This window comes from Cyprinus carpio, chromosome A3, assembly GCF_018340385.1.
Source record: "Cyprinus carpio isolate SPL01 chromosome A3, ASM1834038v1, whole genome shotgun sequence".
NCBI classification, from domain to species: Eukaryota; Metazoa; Chordata; class Actinopteri; order Cypriniformes; family Cyprinidae; genus Cyprinus; species Cyprinus carpio.
Genome location: NC_056574.1, coordinates 8,976,119 through 9,002,319, shown reverse-complemented (window position 1 = coordinate 9,002,319; position 26,201 = coordinate 8,976,119). Strand labels below are relative to the sequence as shown.

The 26,201-nt window shown below is 37.3% G+C and overlaps 2 protein-coding genes across 6 annotated transcripts in view; both read left to right on the top strand.

Moving 5' to 3' along the window:
- Window positions 1-6,348, top strand: part of LOC109100489 (adenylate cyclase type 9-like) — a 48,130-nt gene extending 41,782 nt beyond the window's left edge. For all 5 annotated transcript variants that reach the window (XM_042717327.1, XM_042717303.1, XM_042717313.1 and 2 more), the window contains 3 exons: window positions 252-394; window positions 1,381-1,404; window positions 1,530-6,348. In XM_042717327.1, the coding sequence (XP_042573261.1) occupies window positions 252-394; window positions 1,381-1,404; window positions 1,530-2,823 (1,461 nt within the window). In that variant the 3' untranslated portion in view covers window positions 2,824-6,348. The remainder of the gene's footprint in view (window positions 1-251; window positions 395-1,380; window positions 1,405-1,529) is intronic.
- Window positions 6,349-6,794: 446 nt separating this feature from the next.
- Window positions 6,795-26,201, top strand: part of LOC109061332 (CREB-binding protein-like) — a 53,217-nt gene continuing 33,810 nt past the window's right edge. The window contains 2 exon segments of the mRNA XM_042717362.1: window positions 6,795-7,633; window positions 18,151-18,791. Of these exon segments, the coding sequence (XP_042573296.1) occupies window positions 7,546-7,633; window positions 18,151-18,791 (729 nt within the window). The 5' untranslated portion in view covers window positions 6,795-7,545.

Below are 26,201 nucleotides of genomic sequence, written 5' to 3'. Positions count from 1 at the left end.
TAGCGTCATGCTAACAGAATAAATGAACATGCTTGGCTAAGTGTGCACTTTATATATGTATGGTACAGTGCATCTATTATGAAACATTTTTTTATACGTGCCTGGTGACCTCTAGACAGCAAAGATGCAGTAATTGAAGCAATGTGATGCTGCTCTGAGTCAGGGAAGTACATCATTCTGTAAACTGCAATCCTGCACGTACTCTGCTGCGAGCATGAGCATGTTTAATTCATGTCTAATTCTTTCCCCAGTTCACCATGTTCACCTGCTGTGCTGTCATAATTGCCATCATCCAGTACAGCAATTTCTGCCAGCTCAGTTTCTGGATGCGTTCAAGCCTGGCGACTCTAGCGGGACTCACCTTTCTCAGTGTGCTCTGGAGCCCCCCTTGCAGGTTCAAACAATCACACAGTGCACATATGCTAACACTTGAGTTTAGGGACTAATTCTCACTAGTAACTAGTTGCTTATTAGCATGTATATTACTAGCATTTCGGCTGTTTAATACTTATAATGCACATATTAATGGCTTACTCTACATGACCATATTTTAGATCCCTTAGTCCTACCCCACACCTAAACTTAACAACCTTACTTACTATTAATAAGCAGCAGTTTAGGAGCTTATTGAGAGAAAAGTTGTAGTAAATAGTTAGTTAAGCTTGAAAATTGGTCCCCAAACTATAGTGTGACCCACATATTACACATCGATCTTACATACTGCAAAAAAAAGTCTTGTTTTCAAGATAAATTAAATATTTTACATTTTAAATGTAATACTTTTATTTTTTTTAAAGTGAAAATATGCTTCTACAAAACTTTTATATATATTTTAACTGGAAAACAAGTTGAAAAGATATTTAAATGTAAAAAAAATAGAAAAAAATTGTAAATTTGCTACCATTCAAAAGTTTGTGGTCAGTAAGATTTTTTTGAAAGAAGTCTCTTCTGCTCACCAAGACTGCATTTATTAAATCAAAAATCAGTAACAATACTAATATTGTGAAATACTATAAAAATTTACAATAACTGTTTGCTATTTGAATACAATGTCAGTTGTTCATGGGATGCAAAGCTGAATTTTCAGCATCATTACTCCAGCTTTTAGTGTCACATGATGCTTCAGAAATAATTCAAATATACAGATTTTTCAAGATTAAGGGATGAATAGAAAGTTTAAAAGAACAACATTTATTTAAAATAGATACATTTTATAACATCATAAATGTAGTTACTGTCACTTTTAATCAATTAAAAGCATCTTTATTGAATAAAAATATTTATTTATGCAATTTAATGAATTATGATGCTTTTATTGGGCTTTCATGATTAACTATGTTATGTTAATACTAATCCAAAGCTATGTCGTTTTCCTTTTAGCACTTGGGAACGTTTATTTTTGAGGTAAGTTTAGGACTATGGATACTACTTCTGTTTCACATTTTATTGGATTGATTTTATGCTGGCAAAAGTCTCAACCTAGAGTTTCTGTTTTTGTTTCAGCAATTGTCTTTCTCTGTATCCATCAGATCCAGTGACTTCAACAGCAGCTTTATTGACATCCAGTCCCCTGCCGAAGATTCAATCCGACCGCAGGACCTGCTTGGCCCGGAAGCTTTGGTTGCCTTTTTCCTGTTGCTCCTCCTCGTTTGGTTCCTCAACCGTGAGTTCGAGGTGAGCTACCGTCTACATTACCACGGCAACGTAGAAGCAGACCAGCACCGCATCAAGATCCAAAACATGCGGGACCAGGCCGACTGGCTCCTGCGCAACATCATCCCCATCCACGTGGCCGAGCAGCTGAAGGTGACCCAGAGCTACTCGAAGAACCACGACAACGTGGGCGTCATCTTCGCCAGCATCGTCAACTTCAGCGAGTTCTACGAAGAGAGCTACGAAGGCGGGAAGGAGTGCTACCGCGTCCTGAACGAACTCATCGGGGACTTCGACGAACTCTTGCGCAAATCCGACTTTTCCAATATCGAGAAGATCAAGACGATTGGCGCCACCTACATGGCGGCGTCGGGGCTCAATACGCAACAGTGTAGCGATCAAGCCCATCCGCACGCTCATCTGCGAGCGCTTTTCGAATTTTCCTTAGAAATGATGCGCGTGGTGGACGATTTTAATAAAAACATGCTTGGCTTTAAGTTCAAGTTGCGAATCGGGTTCAACAACGGACCTCTTACCGCCGGAGTCATCGGCACCACCAAGCTACTCTACGACATCTGGGGCGACACGGTGAACATCGCCAGCCGGATGGACACTACTGGCGTGGAGTGTCGCGTTCAGGTTAGCGAGGAGAGCTCCTGCGTGCTCAGTGGAATGGACTACGAGTTCGACTACCGTGGTACCGTCAACGTGAAGGGCAAGGGTCAAATGAAGACCTACCTTTACCCGAAGAGCTCAGACAGCGGACCTGTACCTCAATACCAGCTCTCGGTCTCTCCGGAAATCCGAGCGCAGGTGGACGGCAGCATCGGACGCTCGCCCACCGATGAGATCGCCAATATGGTCCCAGCGGCCAATGCTAGTAGAGTAGGTGCGTCATTCTCTGTGAGCTCAGGGCTTACCGGACAGGGATTCGCTGGTAAAGACTTACCCCAGAAGGCTGGAAGCAATGGTACGTCCAAGACACAACGATCTGCGTCTGCTGTTGGCCTGACTTGCATACCAGAAACCGGCTTGAGATCAAGTCCAGCGGTTTTCGGTAAACCACCGGACCCGACTTTGACCTCTCCTCCTATCTGGGCAGAAAACACAGAAGCCGTTGCAAAAATGGAGGGAGAAATAGCGTATATGGGCGAAATGACAAAACTTTGACTTGAAACAAGCCAACATTGTTGTCACTGTTGAATTTAACCCTTTAAACACAGGCTCTCCGTTGAGTTTGTAGGGATTGGTGTGTTTAGGGATGTATGCTAGCGTAGATTTGCATCCGTGTATGTGGAAAGTTTAAGCACACCACCTTAAAGCGTTTATAGCGCTAGTTGAACCAGGAGATACTTTCACATCTGGATGGCGGTGCTGGACTGTAAAAACTCAGAGGAGCCATAGAAACCATTTCAACATGGGATAAGAAATGCTGAGGAGATGCATTAGGTCTGAAGTCACATCCTTAAGTAGGCCGCAGTTATTCCTGCTAATTTATTTTCAAATATTATTTCCCTCTAGCTCTTACTACTGTCTGCTTTTCGTGAATGGTTTTCTTTTAATGAAGTGCCTTTAGGATGATGGCATTTTTAAAAAAGGTTTCTCAATCAAATCTTTAGCTGAAGATCTAAAGGATTTAGCATGTAAATTTGACGTTAGAAACCGCTTTTAATTTTTGTGAAAGTATTTGATTTATTTTGGAATATTTGTAGATATTTGAGTTCTCTCTGTTGGATGTTCATCAATCAGTATTCAACACAATTTTACAAAGCAAAACTCTATATTACGATGATCGCTGTTTTAAAAAGACCCAAGATAAAACCATCGCGTTGAATGGTGCATGGCATAAAGTGTCTGTGAAGAAGTATTAGCGAAATGTAGAGCAAGCTATGAGCTAAAATCATCTACAATCAACAATGTCAAACATTTCTACGGTGTTTAATATTGATGCATGTATTTCTAACTGTCTGATTATGGCCTTTCTGTCTCTTTTATCCGTGATTTTTCCTGTTGCTCTGCACTTTGCAGCTAAATGCTTGATTGGCTAACCAACACCTGAATTTCGGATGAGATCTAACAGTGAGTTCTAAGACGACATGGCAACTTTGCCTTAATGCTAATGAGATTGTAGACTTAAAAGACAAAAATGCATTCATGAATTAGCTACTGTGACTGTCAGACTTTACATAAAATATAAAAAGGCAGTTGGTTTTAAGATATAGGCATAGTTTGTTTAATAAAATCAACATTAGCTCTTCTAAAAAAACATTCCTAGTCTTATTCTGGGGCGTGTTTGCGTAAACTGCCTAGACTAGTCTTAAACTGTTAGTCATCTAATTACTTTTCTCAAAGACTCGTCATAACTTTTGAAAGTCAGTTACGAAAAGGTAGACTGGTCTAATGTAAATCCAAAAAATAAGACTGATTACCCCTTGGCTAACTTCTAGTTGGTCAAACTAGCTTGTGAGACGCAGTCTTAATGTCTGTGTTTATGCAACTGGCTTCTGCTGGACGATTCATCAGTGCACATTGTCGAAAAAAGCAAAAATGTTTGTCTTTGTAATCTTTCATCAAAATTTAAACTTGCGCCACCTCTGGAACGACGTTTCTTTTCAGCTGATGTCACCTAGGCTGCGCAGGCATGGAAAATAATGGTAATAATCAATAGCTAAATAATATTGTTTTAGGCTACTGTTGTAGGTAGTGCAGTAATTTAATATTAAACTGATTATGGCAATAATAGCAAATAATGATAGATTTGAAAACAACGCTTTAAAATTGAAAGTACTCTGGTCTAAAATCTTCAAATATTGGGGGAAAATGCTGTTATCGTCTACGTCAGTTACTGATGGATCAAATTAAATCCTATCCAACTTTTTATTTTCTCATGCAATATAATGTTTCACTCAGAATTACGTCATATGAGAGTTTGAGCGTGCCGTTTCATGTGGGCTTTGATTTTAATTATCGTGCTCTGACATCTTGAGCGGTAAAAGTTAATTCAATTAGTTCAAATGTGAAAAAAGAAACTTTGACTGTACTCAAATCTAAAGAGACAAGAAATTATGTTGCCAATTGAGTCACCATAGTGGCATAACAGTTGCAAGAACTGGCAATAATCTAGGTAACATATGTTTAGCCGGCCAGTCAAATGTACAGACTCATGTGAATATTAGAATAGATTAGACCATAGCCTTGACTCTGCCTGCTTGTCTTTTGATGTGCAATAGTAAAGGGTAAATTATTGTATGGGATATTAGCAAAAGGAAGTAGATTTTAATCTTTTTAACATTGAGCTTTGTGAGTAACTTAATCTGCACTGACACTGCATACGTTTTGACAGTCTCATGATTTAAGAATAGATGTTTTTACCTTTTGATAGCAGTTTGATGTCTTTGCTTATTCCCTTATTTTGGCTCTATAATGGGCGACCTGTATTAGTTTTAAAGGGTTGTGTGCTCAACAATTCGCTGTTGATTTGTCATGCTTCCCATTCAGTGGTGATATTTATAGGAAGATGAGAAAATGTGAAATGTATAACTTTTCTTGACATTGCTGTGGATTTGCAGTCTGCCAAGAACCCATACATTTAAAAGGGAATAGTTATAAAAAGTGATTGATTTGTCAGTATTTCGCTTTGTATGTATTAGTGCCTTTTACTCATGCATTGGCCAGTCAGATGACATCATCCTGATTATCTGTTCATTATCATACACTAAATGCTTGTGTATGATAAATGTCTTCAGATTTAACGTGATCTTTAGCGCTGTGCCTTTTCTTAACAATTAGCTTGACGTGTCCATTTTCACGGTGTAGTCCTTTTGAATGTGAACTGCTCTTCATTTGAAAATGTACAGGATGAATATTGTCATTTTACTCCAAGGTGCCATTTTTATTCTGTGCTGATTTTGATACTGTTCAGTTGATGTGTTTTTGGTGACACCAAGCATAGCAATCCATGTACTTATAATATATTTTATAGGGCACAACTTTTGGTAAATAATGAAAGTGCCCTTGCTGTCTAGAAGGGGAATGAGCACACAACCCTTATGGGCTCTGTTTCAGAGTAGTAGAGCAATATAAAACTTCATCCGACTAAATAAGCATTACGCTTTAGCTTCAGAACTGCTGCTCGAACTTAGCTTGACGAAGCACATTTGTGTTTTTTATCACTTGCTTTTATGGAAATGTGCTCCTTATGAACTTTCCATTCCATTACTTCTGTTTGAGACTTTATTGTGAGGAAATAAAACAACACATTTAGGATGAATGAAAGGGCTGAAATAATGTATGATAACAGACACATTTGATTTGATTTGATTTACAATCATTTGAGTTGCCCCAATTGATGATTCCAAGGAATTTGAGGTAGGAAATATGTGCATGTAAAATTTGACACAAAAATGTGCGTGTTAGCATAAATATCACACACTGGGACTTCTTGCCAAAGAGTATATTTATTCAAGAATGTAAGGTTTTGAGTTTCTCTCAGTTTCTTTGGAGATAACTTCATTTATACACTCAATATGTATTCATTTGTATAAAGTTTTTTTTCTCCAATGTTTGTACATATGTATTGCTCTGTGTGTTGCCATATATATTTTTTTGTATTATTTATATCAGTGCATGTGCCATACTGTTACATTAAAGCTAATGGATGAAAAGGGAAAGCCAATAATGCAGTGTTGAAGTCTGCGTTCTGTCTGTTGATCTGCAATGAATCAAGGCTATCTTAAAATTTCACATTAACAGTATCCTGCACACACACTACCACACAAGTCTAATTTTGGGATGCATGATCAAGCATGGTTTTTTTTTGTATACACACACCTGTATTTACAAAAGTTACAAGAATGTGCCGTTCTCTGCTAAAACACCAAGTTTTACTGCAGTACTACTAAAAAATCTTAATAGACCTACAGATCTCTCAAACAATGTTTTCATTTAATTTTAATAAAGATATATCAGCGTTTTATTGTACTAGATTAGAGTAGGTTACTAACTGTGATAGGATACACTGTACTCCATTTACGTGTAAACCACGCCCCCTAGCGGCTGTTTTGGTTACGACCGCGTGACGTGCGCGTTTGCGTAAGGGGCGTGGCCGCGCAGCCCCTCCCCCTCCACAGTCTGGCTGGAAAAGAAAAAAAAACTTTTTGTATCGAAGGAATCAACAGCCGCCATCTTGTCGCGGATGAGCGTCAGGATTTCGGGAGAGCATTATATTGTTTTTTACGCGCCCGGCTCCATCGGAACCGGCTCAAATAGCTTCCCCGCGACGGAAACGACAAGCCTCGGGCCGAATCGCGGATCTTTGTGGCGAATATCAGCGTAATGGAGCCGTTTTCGTGGTCGGCTGGAAAACCCCCGTATATCTGATTTCCCCCTTCAGCGCGAGCGGCGCTCCTGTGCCACTCGCCTATATTAAAAATATAATTATTTCTCATTTTTCATTTATATTTCTAGACTTTACTGATTGTTCGATTCGAGCTGGACATGGAGCTCGAAGGTCTTTATTTTTATTCGCAGAAACTGAACAGACCCACGCGAGCCTCTTGAAGGAAGCGGCACTTGGTGATTTTTCTCCCCCCGTCGCGTGTTTGTCGGTTTTAACGATGATGTAATTTATTTCCGTGGGGTTTGGGGCGATCGTTAAGGTTAATTATGCGGGTTTTGGGTGTTGGATTATCATGGGGTGAACGGCGGTGGCGGAGCGGGGCGCTGTCGAGTCGCGTTTGAGCCCCATCTGTTAATTATTGGCCCCTGATCGCTGAATAATAATCGAGAAACCCAAGGCTTGATTTGATTTATTTCGCTTTGTCCCCCTCCCGGGCTCTCGGGAGACGCATTTGTTGTTTTGTGGTGTTATTTTTTGTGAGGCGAGAGAGCACGATGGCTGATAATCTGCTGGATATGGGTCCCTCCAGCGCAAAGCGGCCCAAACTCAACTCACCTGCGCTGTCCTCCTCCGACGCTCCAGGTAAGAGGCTGCTCGCACCTGTCTAACCTCTCAGAGCTCACGTCAGAAATATAGTTCAGATCCGGACGAGGACTCGTAGTAAGATCATAGACCAGGTCGTGTGTCGATCGGAAGCCCTGTAGACCAGGTGAAACGCTCACGTGCTCAATGGGAAATCTCTCAGGGAGGGTTCAGGTAGCGATCCCACCTGTCCTGTGAGACACCAGGTAAGTCTCAACGTCAATAACCTCTCACCTGTCCCACCAGAGATCGATCAGTTCAGGAGAGACACTCTGTTGTCCGTCTCAAACCCCCGCAGACCAGGTCCAGGTCTTGCTAGAGATTCATGTTTAGTTTCTGAACATGCAGAAGTGTACAGTTTACACAATATCAACTAGTTGATCAGTAAACAACAATAAAAATAAATGCATTATAAATATTTTAGAGTAGTGCTATTGTTGTTTATGTAGAGTTATTTTTTTGAGCTAAAGAGTATGATTTTATTTAAGCTATTTGTGTTGTCTTAACGATTAAGCTACTTGTTTCTCAAAAATTGAGAGATAATTTTTTTTTTTTAATACATATTTTACAATTGAGAAATGTTTTAGATACCCGTCAAGTGGTGCCATATATTTATCATTTTAGTATCAAATAACCGATAAACGTTAAAGTTGAAATGTTTTTATATTTTTCTAGATATGTCATATATTAATTTTTTTAAATAACGAATGCAGAGCTGTTTTATTTCTAAAATCGTCAAAACGGCTTGATACAATAATGTAACTAGATATTGTTGACAGGAGTGCAAATACATATGTGTTTTATTAATAAAACATTTTGTGATCTAAATGGTCAAAAAATCTACAGCTATATATTTTCACATAAGTAATTATTTATAATTACGTTCGCATATTTTTTAGTATATAATCTCGTTGGTTGATTTGTAGATATTTGTCAAATGGTCACATTTAATGGTCAGACCCGCTATTAAAAACCGATAACCAGTTGAAAAGTCTGAATATCGGTACAGTGTGTTAGTCAGAACAATTTTTGGTCGCGCTCTAGCTCTCTGTGCCGTCAGGTTAAACCAGGCTCAAGTGAGACCCTTACCTGTCCCGTAAGCAGCTGGGTTCAGGTAAGACTTTCGCCCCAAATCCTGGTCTGTGTGATGATCTTACGGTCCATCAGAACCTGAGTGTTCTCGTCAGTGTGACTCTGCTGCTTGACGGCAGTTCCTGCAAAAGCCCTTGTTTAGTCTGCAAGCAGGGATGCATTGAATCCATGCACTTTAATATGTGCAACAAATGTTTGCATTTTAATATTTTATGTTTTGAATTTAATTATCAAAAAAGTCTTTATAAGACATAATAATCATCACTGTGTGATGTTTATGTATGTTACACTTGGACTGATAGAGACTTTTGAAGCCGTTCGACTGCTGACTGTGATAGCGTTGCTGGAATGTAATGACACTGACTCTGATATTAATCTTCATGTGCTCTCTTGAGTGAAACCACCTTGTTGCGAGTTATGCGTTATATAGGCGAGACACCAAGCATCTCTGCCAGATGTGGACTTCTGTTAGGGCAGCCGTAATCAGCGCAATGACAATTGACATCAAGTTTTCTTTTCATCCCCATTTCGCGTGCAAGTCTTCATGCAACGTCTGTTCTCACTGTTATGAAGAGACTTTAGTGCGGTTATTCTCAACCTTTTAAACTTGTTGTAATTATATACGTTTTATGTGTAATATATAATTTATAAATCTTTTGTATATTGTCATGGTGATAATTGAATTATTTAAATATTAAATAATGTTAAATATTAAGTCACCCTGCAGGTGACCTTTCATCTGCAGAAATCATTTGACGTTATCTTTTGAGTGTCGTAGCATTTCAAGCTTTACTGTGATTGACCTGTTGATTGTATTAGACAAACATTAGATGGCATGCTTTAATGTTTGGATGTGTAGGATTGTAGTTATGAATGGATGGTTTTTCTAGTCATTGCTTGTAGGAGCAACCACCCACTTCATAGCATCATGGCAACGAGTTTTGCACAGACAAGCATCACTCGCTCTCTAGAAAATGTAAAATTGTTAAAAATGTGATGACAGGCGCTAGGCAAGATGAAGACAAACATGGTCTTTTCAGTAGTTTTGATTTAGTAAGCTGAATCCAGCATGCTTTCCAGATTTCAGTGGATGTCCTAATGTCAGTGGGTTTCATGTTTTGCGTTGCAGAAAGTGGCATTTTGTTTAAGAGCATAACTCGCATCAGGAAATTCCACAGCTCAGCGTGGAGAGATCCGTTATTTCCTGTCTCCTGTGTTTTTGGATTAACATGCAACTTAAAGTGCAGTTTATTTCACACAAAACTAGACATTTACTGATGTTACGTCAGTGGTGCCTGCTGTGCAAAAGCCGTGGCCGTGACGCTAGAGAGTCGTGGGCGGTTGTGTGTTTTGAGAGAGATTTCACAAATAGTTTTGATTTTGATTTGCAAGCTTGTGATTCAATTCAATACTGATTCAGTTGGATATATAGTAGGGATGTCAGTTTTTGATTATTTCCATGATCAGTCGTCGTTTAAATTAAAGATCAGTTAATCTATTAATCGTTTGCCTTAATTCTGCAAAATGCATCTATTGCAGTGGTTTATAGTCACCGACAAGACTAAACGCCTGCTTCTTCACCCCAACGAAAGATTTTTTTTTTTTTTTTTTTGTCTAAATAAAAGGCTAGTAGCAGGATTGTAAAATGAATAGATGTGATTATGATCATTTAAAAAAAAAATAAAGAGAGCATGCCATAGTTACATTTGGGATCATTTTACATTAAATGACGTTTGTTGGTGGTTTTATATCTATCACAGAGACCGCTTTTAAATGGTTTCACGGTGCTCGTATTTTAAAACCCAATAGCAATGTTTGTGATTGACATTATCACCATTTAAAATAAAATGATCCCAAACGTAGGGGCTGTGCTGCACGGTCAGTGAATCTCTTCCACTGTTGATCACATGAAACATGTTTATGTGAATATTATCACTCAAGTGAGGTTCTGTTTTGTGGATTGGTCACAAATTTCCAAAAATGGATTAATATTTATTGTTTCTTTTCCGAAATCCTCACTGTCTCACCCTCTAATTTTGCAGGCTTATTTTCTTGTAATTCACTTTTAATCTGTTTTCGCATCTCTTACTGTGTTAAAAAAAAAAATTAAATTAAACCAGATGTTTTACTTGCGACAGAAAGCATTGTTAGTCTAAACTAATCAAATTATTTTATAGAAATATCATGGGCTTCCGTCTTTCTCTCGTCAGATTCAATTTCAACAAAGTTTTTGTTAGACAAGGCACATCAAGTTTATTTTTATTACAGAGACCGATGTTATATGTTGGGCGAAATGATTTGAAAGGGGTGAAAGATTTCATGACCGTGAATTAAGAAATAATTCCTACGACTTATTAATATTGTTCCTTATTTTTACAGGGTTTCCGCGGGTCCTTAAATTCTAATGATTTCAGGAGGTCTTAAATTTGGGGATGGAAAGACCATAATTTGTGATATGGCTTAATGTGATGATTAAACTTCAAAAGGCATTGATTAATAAACACGAGTGCTGCACGTTTCAGAGTCTGGTGCTGCGTGGCTTTGTTCTGCAAACACGCAGAGCTGATAATGTGAACTGGTGGATCAATAAGAAGATGATGCATTATAAAAATCTATGCAGTAATGTATTTGTTTTTTTAATTAATATAGGCTAATAATTTATTGATAATAATTGTTTAAATTAATGTAATACTTTTGACTCATCCATTTTATAAAAAATAGTTTAAAAGCTGAAATGTCAACCCCCTACGGACACGTTGGCAATTGAATCGCCATTGGCTAGTAAATTTTTTGTTTACTCACCAGACTTATATATATATATATATATACAGTACTATACAGTATGTGTATGCATATATATATGTTTTTAAAATGGCACAGCTTTTTAAATACCTGAAAGTACACTCTTAACATCAGTCAGTCAAGCATTATAATATGATATCTGGATAATCAAGTACTATTTAATTATAGAACTTTGCTAATTATAATTAAAACTTGGTAACCATGTATGAATGCATAGACATTTTAACTGAATTTAGGACTGGTGGTGGTGCTTTGTTGATCATTCAGTGTTTCTGTAAAAAAAGAAAAAAGAACAATAATACTGATAAGAAGATAATAATATTAATAATCCGAATTCTACTAATAACAACAGTAAAACATGCACAAGAAAAAGAATGAACAAGCTGCTGGATTGATGAATATTAATCAGTTTGTGTCCATTCGCGGGAACTGATTTGCTGGAATCAAAACAGGGACGATAATAAATGAGCACCAGCCAATGAGATTTGCGTTTTAGTTCTGCCCACTACCAGAAAACCCGGCAGTTCTTAAAAACTGAAAAAAATCCAAAGGACTTCCATTATCTTGACAGGAAAAGACATCAAAGAATATCGTTTATATGTAACGCGTCAGCTCTGCATGATCTGTAAAACTCGCTCTCTCTCTCTCACTTCACGCATGTGAGAGAAAGCGACGCAAGTTGTCCGCCTTCACACTAGAGTCTAAGGTACGCCAAATACACAAACACAGGTAGGCTGTGCATCCATTGAGATGAACTGAAAAATATCACAGATCGCTTGACGAAGAGAGAAACTCTGAAGCACTCAATCAGAGTATTCGGCAAGTGAAAATGTATCTGTGTTAAACGTATACTTAGCCTCAAACTCACACACTGGCGAGTAAAATCTGAGAATTTATTAGCCATTGGCTAATATTAAACACAACAAAAAATCAAAAAATAAGATTTAGACTCAAATTCCATTTATTTACACTCAACAAAAATATAATGAATGTATAAGTTTATAAAACTTTTTGTTTTTGTGAAAACTTGTCATGTTACTATAGACATTGTCCTACCCCACTCATATGGTATTAATTTTATTTGTGCAGGTCTTAAAGTTGAGCTTAAAAATCCTGCAGAAACCTTGATTTTAGTTTAATCATAGTTTAATTAATCAGCAATCAACTAATTCTGTAAACAGTGCAATAAACCCCGTCAGTTGGTACAGTACTATTTTAAAGAGATTTGTAAACACCATTTGAATTACACAAGGCATTTTTTTTTATAATATATATATAATGTATTGTAATCATTTTTTAATGATACAATTACGTCTCGACTTTGTTTTCATAGTTTTATTTTGAAAAATTAAATATTGTAGAACAGGTTAGGTAAAAATATTATATTTAATACAGTGCATATATTTAGCAGATTGTTCCTTTCTATAGTTAATTTTTCTTGCTAACTATTGAGTTTATGGTCATTGAATGGATTTTCTGAGGTAAATGTAAGGTTATGCAACAACGTTTACAAGCTCTTTCACTGACGTCTTTCTGCGGTTGAAACTGATTGAGCAATTGCATGAGACATAATACATTTTGCTAACTTGTACTGTCTCAACACCTGATGTTCTTGCATGTTGATTTCATGCAGCAACTAATAGGAAAGAGGAAGAGATGATCATTTCATGTGAGCTTGTACTGAGGTGCTAAGGCAAACTGTCACACCAAGTTAAAGAGTGCAAAAACTATTTTTTGTTTGAATTTTGTAATAACAATGACAGATTTTGAAAGCGGAGACTTTTTCATATTAAAAGTAACAAATCACAAAGATTGTTAGGATTTATTGGATGGGAGTGGGGCTGCAAATAAAGTTTAATTAAGTTTTGTTCACACATCAACTGAAAACAGCATAGATTGATTCTTGGGACTTAACTTCTTTTAACCCAGCCCTAGTTAGTAAGGTGTTTGAGGTGCTTTTAGCATGTTATGATGCTTGACTTATTGAATCACAACGAATCTTATCATAATTCACAAAATAAACTTTTTGTTGCAAGATTAGTCATACACTGAAAAAAAAAAAAAAATCTGGTTCAGGATTTACTTTAAAACAATTTTCACTCAGTATTTGCTAGTAAATTTCACAAATAATTACAAAGAAATTGCAAATAACACACTGAATTAAATGTGAAATTTTGAAGTAGACTGTAATAGAATTTTCATGTAAAAACAGGGTGTCCGCGGGTCCTTAAAAAGTCTTAAAATGTCTTAAATAACGTTTTCCTAATATAAGGCCTTAAAACGTCTTAAAATGTCTTAAATTCGTATTCGATGGGTCTTAAATATTTTTGGTCACATTACCGCTAATATATTAAGTCTGATGGACCTAATGACGGTTTACAATCATTGGACAGAACAAAGATTTTTTTCTTCCCCGCTGTAAATTACTACGTCATCAGAGAATTGCAGTAAATTAGCAGAATAGAGAATACAAGTTCGCGCTGAGGCTCACTCTGTGTGTGTGTTTGTCTCTTCGTGAGAGACTTCGGAACAAATGAGCGTGACGGCACACATAAACTCAGAAGAAACACACTGAGGTAAAAAATTAAAATTGTTTAGTTTATTCATAACATGATATAGTTAAGTAATACCAGGACAAGTGAGCTATTTAGCTCAATATTCGTTATGTCTGGTGCGCTTGCGCATTTACACTGCACTCTTTCACTGCATGATTACCATATACAGTACAAATGTAATATTGATTTTTTTTTTTTTTACAACAGTTCAATAAACTAGAGGTTTTATTAAGAGACTTACGTTTTAGACACCATATTGCCTATTTATGCTCTATTTCGCCAACAAAAAATAATTCCAAAACAAATCCACAGCGCTGTTTTGCGTCTTTGAGAAACATTACAGCATTGCCATTTTGTTCCTGAATGAATCACCCTTTTAAATGATTCGGTTCAATCGCAATGACTCACTTATTAACAGTGACTTTCTGCCACCTTCTGGTGGGTTTAATTTCACATTTAAAGTATCTTTTCATTTTTTTTTATTATTATTTCAAATATCAGTATTCAACGTTTTATGTTTAATATATCAGATTATTTATGCATTTGTAACTGCAGGTTAAATGCATACATGTTTTGCATTAAACAGTATGTAAATACTTCTAAATGCCACTTCAGGTGCAGCTTATGTCTGGATTTTAAAGAGGAATTTTGTTGATACTGATTTCATTTGCTTAATAATAACAGCCCAAATGTCTTATTGTTCTAATTCACTGATTAAATGTAAGATTTTGACTCAAAAAATAATGCACAGTTATGGAAAAAAATGGCTTTATAAAGGTAAAATGCCCAGAAATGGTAAAAATCAATTTAAACTTATTAGAAAAGATTAATTTCTATTTGACCACCACACAGAATATGAAGAATATCATAAACTTTAGGAGTCAGCTGTCCACAAAAGTCCTTAAGATACCAGCATGATAGCATACTCAATCAGTTGAATAAATGATTCAGTGACTCACTCATTAAGTGACTTACCGCCTGCACTTACTGGTAGTTTAGTTGAAAAGTATGTTGGAAAGTATGCATTTTCCCCTCAACCTTTCTTATTTGTATATTCATAAATGCATTTTAAACATTAATCTAATAACATTATTTATTGCAGTTGTAATTATTTTTTTTTTGCAGTGTAAATTATTTAATCTGCCTTGTAGCAGCCCTATAGTGTACATTGAATTTATTGATAAATTGTAATAATTTGACATGAAAGATGATGCATACATCTAAAAAGGTTAAACATAGGCCTTTGTACAGGTAAATAATAAAAAAAAAAAAATTAAGTATGTAAAAACTGATAGAACAGAACACTGATGAAAATATTGCTTCAGAATAAATTGTTTACTCCACCAAAAATCTCAGTAATGCAGTTATTTTGCAGGGATATTTTGTATGGAATATTGTCTGCTGACATTAAAAGTTTTACTGTGTATTGTAGTAATAAATATCATTTATTACAGCAATGATATTTTTGTTTTCTTTTTAATTTAAACACATTAAATATTACATATGAATGTAATAAAAATGTGTATTTACATTACAGGTTTAGGTCTTAAATTTCATATAAGGTGGTATTAAAAAGGTCTTAAAAAGTCTTAAATTTAACTGGTTCATGTCTGTAGAAACCCTGAAAAAATATTCCAGTAATCTGTGTTATTTACATCTTTATAAAAAAGCATTTATTTGCAGTGTAGATGAGCTGCTGAAGACTTGTCAGTAAACGGTCCATGTGTTAACCTCCCCTCCATTAAGTGCATGCTACTGTAGTGTAGCTGTGAGCCACATTGGAACTGTAATGTGGGCCGCTGGTGTGAGAACGCCAGCACATGCGCGTGTCCTCTAGTATGCATGCTAATTTGTGGGTTTGTGTTAAGTCTTTGTGGTCTTTTTTTGTTTTCCACATTTTTTTGCCGTTTACTGTTGTCAGAGATGGTTCCAGTGGGTGTGTTGTTTGCCAGCTGGGTGTTCCTCCTCTAGTTATTGTGAGCGTGTGGCAGCCGTGGGTGCGCTTTTATTCCAGCCGTGTTTGCATTAGTGTACATACATACACTGCCAAGCGTGTAAATGCTGCCCTCCACCAGCTTGAGGCAGACGGCTCGCTGCGTGGTTTAACGTCTCGGTTGAAGCATGACTGATTTGGGAAAGGATGCTTTGGGGAGAACATCGGAAAGCAGATGAGATCTGATGCCGTTTGAGCAACTGCCTAGATTCAAGGACACAGTGCTTTTATGGAACCTGATATAGACAATTGGGCCGACACGATATTTATTACAGTTAATATAATGAGAGATATTAAAGTTTATTTGCTTACACGAAAAAAAGAAAACTGTCATTTACTTGCCCTCATGTTGTTCTAAATCTGTATGACTTTTCCTTGAATTTTTGAAGATTATACTGGCCACTCTGTATTTCCGTATATTGAAAGCATCAAAAAAGTGGTCCATATTACTCCTACATTAGTCTTTTAAAACTTCTAAAACTTTAAATTCAAGATTTAAAGAGCTAGTTCATCCAAAAATGTCATCAAATACTCCCCCTTACGTTGTTACACAGCCATAAAACACAAAGCATCAAAGTTTTGGTTGTGTGGATTTTGAACTGAGGGACCGGAATCTGAGGATTTGTTTAAAATCTTTCAAAGGTAAGTCAAAATCTTATGGGTTTGGAACAACATCAGTTGAGTATTTGATGACAGAGTGAACTCTCCCTTTATGGTTTTATTTACTGAAAATCTAGATAGCGATAAAGTCGCTAATATATTCTATCTTTACATTATTAAAAAAGTAGCGTTATAAAAGTTTTATGACCACATTTTTAATGAGACTCAAACCAGACTCACACGCAACTTTTATCTCATTCAATACCAGTAAACTATTGTTTATGACTAGTGTGATCAATCCAGATTATTTTTGAAGGGCTTTATAGGGCATGCATTTTAAGATGCATCTGATTTTTTTTTTTTTTTTTTTAAATGCATACAGAATAAACAGAATGTAGATGCTTCGATTGTGTGTCAGTAAACATGATTTTAAATGTTGGTACACCGATTTTTCTTATGAGTCTTATGCCATGTGTTGTTTTTACTATATTTCAAAAATGGATTAAGACCTATTCTGTCTATTTTTATGAATTTGTGGGGTTTTTTTTTAGCCATTGTTTATAGGGGCAACCATTCAAAACGTCATAACCAGTGCTCCAACCGGCTCTTTTTTAAATGCCTGAACGTGTCTTGCAATCTGCACTTGTAAAGTGTAATTTTTGTAGTTGTATGTTCATTTACATTTATGCATTTGATGGATGATTTATGCAGTTTACAGTCAATCAAATTATACAGTTTATCAATATGTGCATTTAATTCACGCCAGTTCACAGTACATTATCTTTTATCCGGTGTTTGGTTGGAATGTTAGTCAAATTTTCTTTATTTTAACCCTGAAACATAAGCGCGCATCCTTCTCTGTAAAGCACCGCTGTTCTTCTGTCTGTGCTGTATGACTGGCTGTGTTGGTCTCGGTGGTGAGGAGGTAGACCAGACTAACATGCAGCTGTTGAAGACTAGGGGGCGCGAGGGGTAACAGATGAGCGGCTGGACTAATTCTTATTTTTAGCCATGAATCTGAGTGCTTCCTGCTGAGAATGAGACATTACAACAGCGTTGACTTCCTCACGCAGTTTTCAAACCAAAACAAAGTGTGTGTGTGTGCAAAGGGTGACCTTTATTAGTCAAAACTTTGATTTCATTGTTAACAGGAGTCAAGATGGTCAGTGAAAAGTTAACTGATTTGGGCCGAAGCCAACATTTTGATAGCAGGATAACCTATTGATAATAAATTGCATTACATCTTTATCTCCTTTTACAATGATAGCAATTGAGATTTACAGAAAATGTACTTAATTCACGAAATTGATGACTTATCCCTTTAAGGGCCAATTGTCAATGTAGTATCAAGTTAAACTCGCCAAATATTGGCCAATTGTTTTGGCCAAACTGTTAAATTAGTTGATCACTTCTGAGTTGCATGTTGGTTGTTTGATTAATGAGACGATGACCCTTTTTTCCCTTTTTTTTTTTAGACTTCGTGTCCTTGTTCGACTTGGAGAATGATCTTCCAGATGAGTTGATACCCAACGGAGACCTGGGGCTGATGTCCATGCCCTCTAATGGAGACGGAGGGGTGGGGGGCAGGATGGGGGGCACCGTCCCGGACGCTGCTGCCAAGCACAGGCAGCTGTCCCAGCTCCTGCAGGCAGGGAGCGGCTCTGGTCTGGCGGGAAACCTCAGCCCTCAGTCTGGAATGGGTGGCCAACTGGGTGCCTTGGGGAAGAGTCCAATGGGCCAGGGCTCACCCGGTCACCAGACCCAACCTCCGAAGCCGGTCGGCAACCCTTCCGGTCAGGGCAACAACAGTCCGGGTATGGGCCTCAATGCAGGTTTCAACCCCGCCATGCTGAACAATAACAACCAGGCTCATGGACTCATGGGGCAGAACATGGCTCCACAGGGGCAGATGATGAATGGTGTGATGGGGCCGGCCGGAAGAGGCAGGGCAGCTCCGGGGATGCAGTACCAGGGTCAGGCCATGCAGGGAGCACCGGGTTCCGGGCAAGGGGTCAGCGTTTCTGGCAGTGTATTGGCGGAGACGCTTACCCAGGGTGCATCACAGATGGGGGCACACAATGCCATCAATCCCCAGCAAGCTGGAAACATGAACAAGGTAATTCGCCATTGCTATTTTTAAGTTTTGCATCCTAAAAAATGTTCAGTGTGGTTGGGTTTAATGATAAGGCAAGCTAACATGAATACGGATAAACAAATTGTTTCAGTTTCGACCAGCTTTGTGTAGTATGTAGCTTTGTTCAGCTTGAGATGTATGGACAGCATCTGTGACAAGCTGTGGTTTATAATGGACTGTTTCAACCCTCATATATGATTGAATAAGAAATGAATAATAGGAGCTTATTTGTACAAATAAAGGTAATTGACTGGTAATTTGGAAATCTGAAACATTGTACTACAGATGATTGCAGTTGGCATTTGTTTTTTGTTTGTTTGGATTGGTTAATATTGCAATATTGGTATAATATTGGTTGTGTTATATGGGTTGAATCAGTCATGTTGAAAGGAGTAATTCACCCAAAAATGAATATTTCCCGAAAATGTACTCACCCTCAGGCCATCCAAGATATTGATGTTTATTTCTTCACGGGAACAGATTTGGAGAAATTTAGTATTATCACTTGCTTAACAATGGATGCTCTGCAGTGAATGGGTGCCGTCAGAATGAGAGTCCAAACAGCTGATAAAAGCATATCCATTATCCACAAGTAATCCACACCACTCCAGCCCATCAGTGAACATCTTGTGAAGCAAAACCATAATTAATTCATCAAGACATTTTAACTAAAATACGAATCATCTGTCCATAATATTGCTTTCTCCAGTGAAAAGTCACCTCGTCTGAATCAGGAGAGAAATCTGCCCAGATCGTGCACCGCTTACAAGCGTGAACAGTCCAAAACAGCTATAAACAAATGTCTGTGAGCAAATTTTTATTTTTGGGTGAACTGTTTCATTATTCCACTCTGCTGCTCATGTAATTTTCACATGTAGGTCATCTAATATCCATGGTATGGCTTAATTAAAATGTGCATAGATCATGAAAGTATCGTAAATCCTCTGTTTTTACATTTGCAAAATTCTTAATTTTACGTGTCCAAATAAATAAATACATCTAAATGGTTGCAGGCTGGAGCACTAAACACTTTTAATCTTTTAATTCATTGTCCATTTGCTTGCATTTACATGAATGAATGCATAAGTATATTACAAGAAAATTATTCATTCATTCTTCACAAGAATGAAAAAGAGAATTCTAACTAAATTCTAACAAATGCTGAATTGCACCAAGACGGTGTTTTAATCTATGCCTGCTTGAGCTTTTCAGATCTGTGAAGGAAAGATTGCACAGAAGGGTAGTTGTGGCTATCGCATGTGTCTGACTGTTGTGGTTTTACAGGAAACCAATCGGAAACCAGTCTTCTACTCGCATTGTGCTGTTGTCACTAGCGAACGCTCTTGTGTTGAGATGGTTGGGTTCATATTGAGAAATCAGCCAGTCTATGGAGTTTGCAAATGAAATATTGTGAATAACATCACACATGCTGCCAGAGTGATCTCGGGTTTCCATATCTGCTGTGTTTGTTCTGAGGTGAATAGATGTGCTGTCAGCAGTGTGGCGTGTGTTTGCATTGCACACAGATTATGAGAGTCACAAGTGTAGGTGAAGTCCACAGCAGAGGTCCAGCGCTCGTGTCTGTACTGTCCGCTCGCTCTGACCTATAGCTGTTCAGAGGAAATCTGCTTTAGATTTTTCACAAATTCTGACTTCTGTTTATGGAATTATCCAGTCCATCATCATAAATAATGTCTAAACAAATGAATTAGTTAATCTTTAGCAGTTTAATACCAAAGTTGACATTTTAACCACATCTTTAATCAAGTGAAAATATAACTAATTCATTTTACAGCTGGGTGGTGTGATATGTATGTGCAGCTGCTGAAATGTGAGATTTTGCTTTTCTGTTTATATTGCAGTGGAAGTATTTGTATGGCTGTCAGTAGACAGAACTGATTTATTCTATTTAAGCATGAGAATCAGTAAGGTCATAACTTGCTGAATTAAAGTCGGCATGAAATAATTCACCGTTTTTATTTTTAAATGCATGTTTATTGGTCTTATTGTGAAGAAATCATGCATGCATTTTTTTTTTTTTTTTAATTTTTTTAAATTTAACATTAGTTATGACTTCAAACGATTAATCGCATTTAATTGGATCCAAAATACAGACGATGTGCAAGCCCCAAATTGATTCCTCTATTCTATGCTTTTGTACATTAATGGACAAATACACCTTTTCAATTTGGACATTCAAGCGATTGTAAAGCATTCGCATGCTTTCACACAGGAGTCTGCTCCTGATCCGTGGCAGTTTACTACAAACACAACATTTATCCATTATTTTGATTTCAAATCCAAACATTGTTACTTAAAATGCTTTTTCAGCATTGTGATTCTTTTTTTTTTTACACAGTACAGTAATACAATCTTTCATAGACGCGTTAAACGCAATAAATAGAAGCACATTATTCCTTGCTTTTTACTTTTGCATTTACTTCTAGATTTATATGTTTAGATACTCAAGCAAGTGGCAAAACATTTAAACTACTTTTCTTAAATTATCACAAACATTCTAAATGAAAACATAACATTGACAGATACAGTCAGCTCTACTGCCTTTTTCGCATTAAATCTTTATAACAAGTAATCCTGCAGTTCATAAAGAACTTTGTTTCCCTACCTCCACGAGTGCCGTCTATTATTGCCTTTTTTATCTAAAAGTGCTCCTTTCCTTTAAACCTAGCCAAAAAGCCACAGCCTATGTGTTGACTGTGAAACACAATAGACTTTAATTATATGTATTTATGGAGTAATTACGGTTTTGTGTCAATACATGTTCATATTTACTGCAAACAATGCACTGTTACCTTAATTCAGCGCTTGCAGCGCAGAAACAATCTCTGCACTGCTGCAGACTCACCGCTCCTGGAATGCACTGCCGGACTGCAACCGCTTGCAGTGTGAACGCTTTAATCGTTAACATAAGCGCGGATAAAATATGCACCGCATACGCGCTACAAATGGAGTAATGTGAACCTGGTGTTATGAGCATGCATGTGCACACAGTCTCCAGAAGAGCACAGGAGCGCTGAATGGTTTAAACTGGCAATAAATATAAAAAGAAATACTAATTCTATATACCTCAATCAAACACACCAGAACCAGCTAATCAAGGTGTTCAGGGCTACTTGATAATTACAGACAGGTGTGTTGGAGCAGGGTTGGAACTGAAGTCTGCAGGATGGTAGCTCTCCAGGAGCAGGGTTGGAGATCCCTGGAATAGAGAAACATAGGCTATGGCCATTTGGAATTACTATTAGCAGGGCTCCAAACTGCGACTAAAACAGTCGCATTTGCGACCATAAATATTAATTTCCGAGTGACGTTTTTGCTGAGGTCACCACTGGCGACTACCCGCCGAAAGCTCCTCAGGATTTAACCGCTAAAAAAGTTTTCTCAGGCAGATGATTTGCTTCATTCTAGCAGCGCCCCGTCTGTGATAAAACGAACTCGGGCCGAAGGTTAATACACACAACTACACCGAGTGTGGACCTGCCGCGTGTACAACAGCTTTCAGCCGAGATCGGCCCAAACGGGAAAAGCCTTCTGTCAGCCAGAAGTGTTTTGTAGAGTCGTCGCGGTTCTGGCCCATTATCTTCTCACCGATGCCGAGACTGAACCGACAGAGACGCATTTCAGCCAGAATCAGCCCGAGTGTTATTGCTATCTGGGTATATATTTACATGTTATAACTTAAAAATTTGAATGCAATGCCTTTTTTCCTAATTGTTTTGCGATCAAATCTTTTATGTTCACGTATTAAACTGAGACGATGCGCATCAAAGTTTTAGTGGAAAAAGAGAGTTTCAGACAGTCCTCATCTCTGCTGCACACAGTCTGATAAACGCAGCTCCGCTGTGCAGCGAGAGAGTAATGACGGAGACGTAGTCTATTTCAAGTTCGTGCACAACTTGAACAAACTAGAACAGGTAAAGCTGTCAGCTGTGTGAATATTGGCAATATCGTTAACAATTCTCGTTTATAATAATTACTAATATGGCTTCTTCTAAACAAGATCTTGGTGTGTGTTCTTTTAATGCGTGAACTTCATTATTTGAAGTGCAATTGCCGTCCAGTAATCGCAAAAAGCTCTCTGCTTTGTCACTTTTTTAAAAAAAGTACCAGCTTTAAAATTATTCCGAATTCATAACGAAATTCAAACAATACAGTTTTGTAGCTCCTTAATGGGGCAGGCACGGTCGCTTTAGCGCCTCAGTTCAAGGGCAAGTGAACCCATTTAATCTTTCTCTTTACTAATATAGTACATAGTAAACATGAATTAACATCAAAAGGTAGATTATTTTATAAGAGATCCTACAGTACAACTTACTGAAATGTCTCATGTAGGAGGAGCCCAAGCTACACTCAGTGGCCAAGTGATGCTTATGCTCCATGATACTGGTACAGATTCTGTGTAATGAACAATTCTTTGTGACTGTAGATTTCAAGCTGGAAAAGACATATAGGCTGCATTTACACTGCAGGTCTTGATGCCCAAATCCGATTTTCTGACTATATCCGATTTTTTTGACGACCCGCTTACATCATCTTTAAAAAATGTCCCGTATCCGATTTTTGCATTTACACTATACACTGCTGAAACTACCAAACGTAGACGTTCTGACTCGGAAAAGGAAGTAAACACAGCACGAAATACAATGGATGCAGATGCAAATAAAATTATACAGTGTTGTTGCTTTCCATAATATATTGAAAAGTCAACAAAAAAAAAATCAGCAAAACATTGGTCTCGTACGGCGGAGAAAAAAGCGCTTAAACCGTGCCTCCCCATTTCTCGTGAAATGTCTTCAAACTTATTTATTTCTGTAACAACCCTGCATTTTTGCCTGCACCGTCTCTTCGCCCCAAAAACTTAAAAGACATGAAACCTCCGCATTGCTCCACTGTGTGTATCCTTCGTACTCTATCGCGCCTATAATAAGTCATGTGATCTCAGTTGGTGGCGTCCACCTGAGTTGACGTCACTTTTTTTAATGACGTACGACTCGCATTTACTGGGGAATATCCGATTTGTCTGCTTACATGGCACACGGAAATGCACGTATCCGATTCATATCCGATTTATTACCACATATGAATGAGGCCTGAATCCGATCTGAGAAAATCGGAATCCATGCGGTTTTTTCCTGCTTACACGTTCACCGGTCATATCCGATCTGTGCCACATGAGAGGAAAAAATCGGAATTGGGTCACTTGAACCATGTAGTGTAAATGGGCCCTTAGTTCCTACTTTAAGTGAACCTTAGGCTACGTTCACACTGCAGGGCTTAATGCTCAATTCCGATTTTTTGACCTTTTGTGATCTCCTGTGTGAACGTGAAATGACCCAGAAGTGACCCGCATGCGCAGAAGAGTACTCAACGGTCAACGACGTCACTCGTTGTTTGCGGAAGTAGCTAACGTTAAACATGGATGTCAACAACAGTGTAGGCAACAGCGGAGCTCTTTTTGCAATATTAAAGTTATTTTCCCAACGGAGCCAGCACAATTACAATCTTCTCGTTTTAAGAAGAAAATTAAAAAGAAGGAGGAGAGCAAGGTTTTTGGCCATGCGTTTTGTGGAGCAGTGTTAGCAACGTCGGTACAGAGAAACGTGTGGGTGCAGAGTCGCAGCCAGGAGTGGTGAGATACTGATGTGAGTGGCTTCTTTCTTCTCATTCCCGCCTGCCTACTTCAACGCAGAATTATGACGTTTGTAGCGTATCAATGACGTACGGGTCGGATACATGTGGCCTGGCCGTTCAGACGGAGGTCGCATTTCAAAAGATCGGATACGTATCGGATTCAGGACCACATACCCAAGTGGCCTGGGTCACATTTGAAAAGATCAGATCTGTGTCGTTCAGACTGTCATGAAAAGATCAGATACAGGTCGCATAGGGGCAAAAAAAATCGGAATTGGGTCGTTTCAGCCTGTAGTGTGAACGTAGCCTAAGTTCCCAGGTCATCTACAAGATGGATTAAAATGCTGATAAAGTCAAGAAAAGATGAGACATAAACACATGACAGTATGATTGCAATGTTAAAATGTAAATAAATAAATAATAATAATCCTAAAATAAATAAAACACGTTTATTCTGTGGCACCTAAAAAAAATATTTGGCTCCTAAGTTTTTTTCTTATAGGAGCCAATGGCTCCTTACTCGATTTTTTTGTTTGGAGCCCTGTATTAGGGAATTTCACTGTTATATTTACCAGTTTTCATAATATAGACAGAGAGAGTTCTAAAGTCTGTTTATATATATAAGAAATAGCTATGTGCTTCAGCAACTAGCTCCCCATCTAAGAGGGTTAGTGTCAGTGGGAACATAGTTTCATGCCACAGAGCTTCTCTTTAAGTTGTTTTATGCATTTAAATAATTAGACATGCTAAAACACAGAATTTGGTAAAAATAAAAAATGTTGAGAAAAAATAAACCATTCCATAGAGCCCTACATGTAATTTTTGTTAAACTTTTAATAAACTGATGTGAAAATTTCATGATTTTAATTAATTAGACATGCTTTTTGATTAATATAAATTTAATTTAACTATTAAAAAGGAGTCAAGAAACATTTAAACTGAAAAAAACAAAACCAAAACAGAATCCTGAAAAAATAAAACTGAATTTGGAAAAAAATAAAACTGAATTTAGGAAAAAATGAAACGGAATTCATAGGGCCCTAGATACATTTCATGATGATAAGTTTAATTTCCTTAATTATAACAACTGCAGTGTTGGTTTTAAATTTGTAGTCAAGCTATAACGTATTTGATATTTATCATGTATGACTAAAATCATGCAGGGATTAATAATGAATTTTTAGCAAAAAAGTTTTTTTTTTTTTTTTTTTTTTTCCTTTCTGGTAGCCTACTAGTTCGAAGGTTTCTTTTGGCCCGTTTTTAACAAAATAAAAATAACTGCTTTATTTAAAAGCAGGTTGATTTCAATAAAATTTTTGTATTGTAATTTTTTATAATTTTTATTTTATGAATCAAAATACAACGGCCACAATATAATATTCAGTGTTGGGCTGGCGAAACTCTGAGCGCGTGCATGTTGAGGGGCGAGCTGAGAAGCCTACTGATGTCTTCATCCCTTTACAACAAAACTGTATAGTTTTGTTACAAATAAATAAAACATTTATAGTGCTATATCTCAGCTTAATTAAACTTAATTATATTGTATACATGGTTTCAAAAATCTGTAAAAAATATTGCAATGAAATGTGCGCTGAAGGAATTTGCATATTTAAATTATACAAGTAATGTTTGTGGTTTTTCGTCATCATACAGTCTGTTTAAATAAATATTTAGAAACACATGCAGTGCTACTTTTTCTTTTTTCTAACTTTTATTAAGCTGCAGATCAAAATATAATAG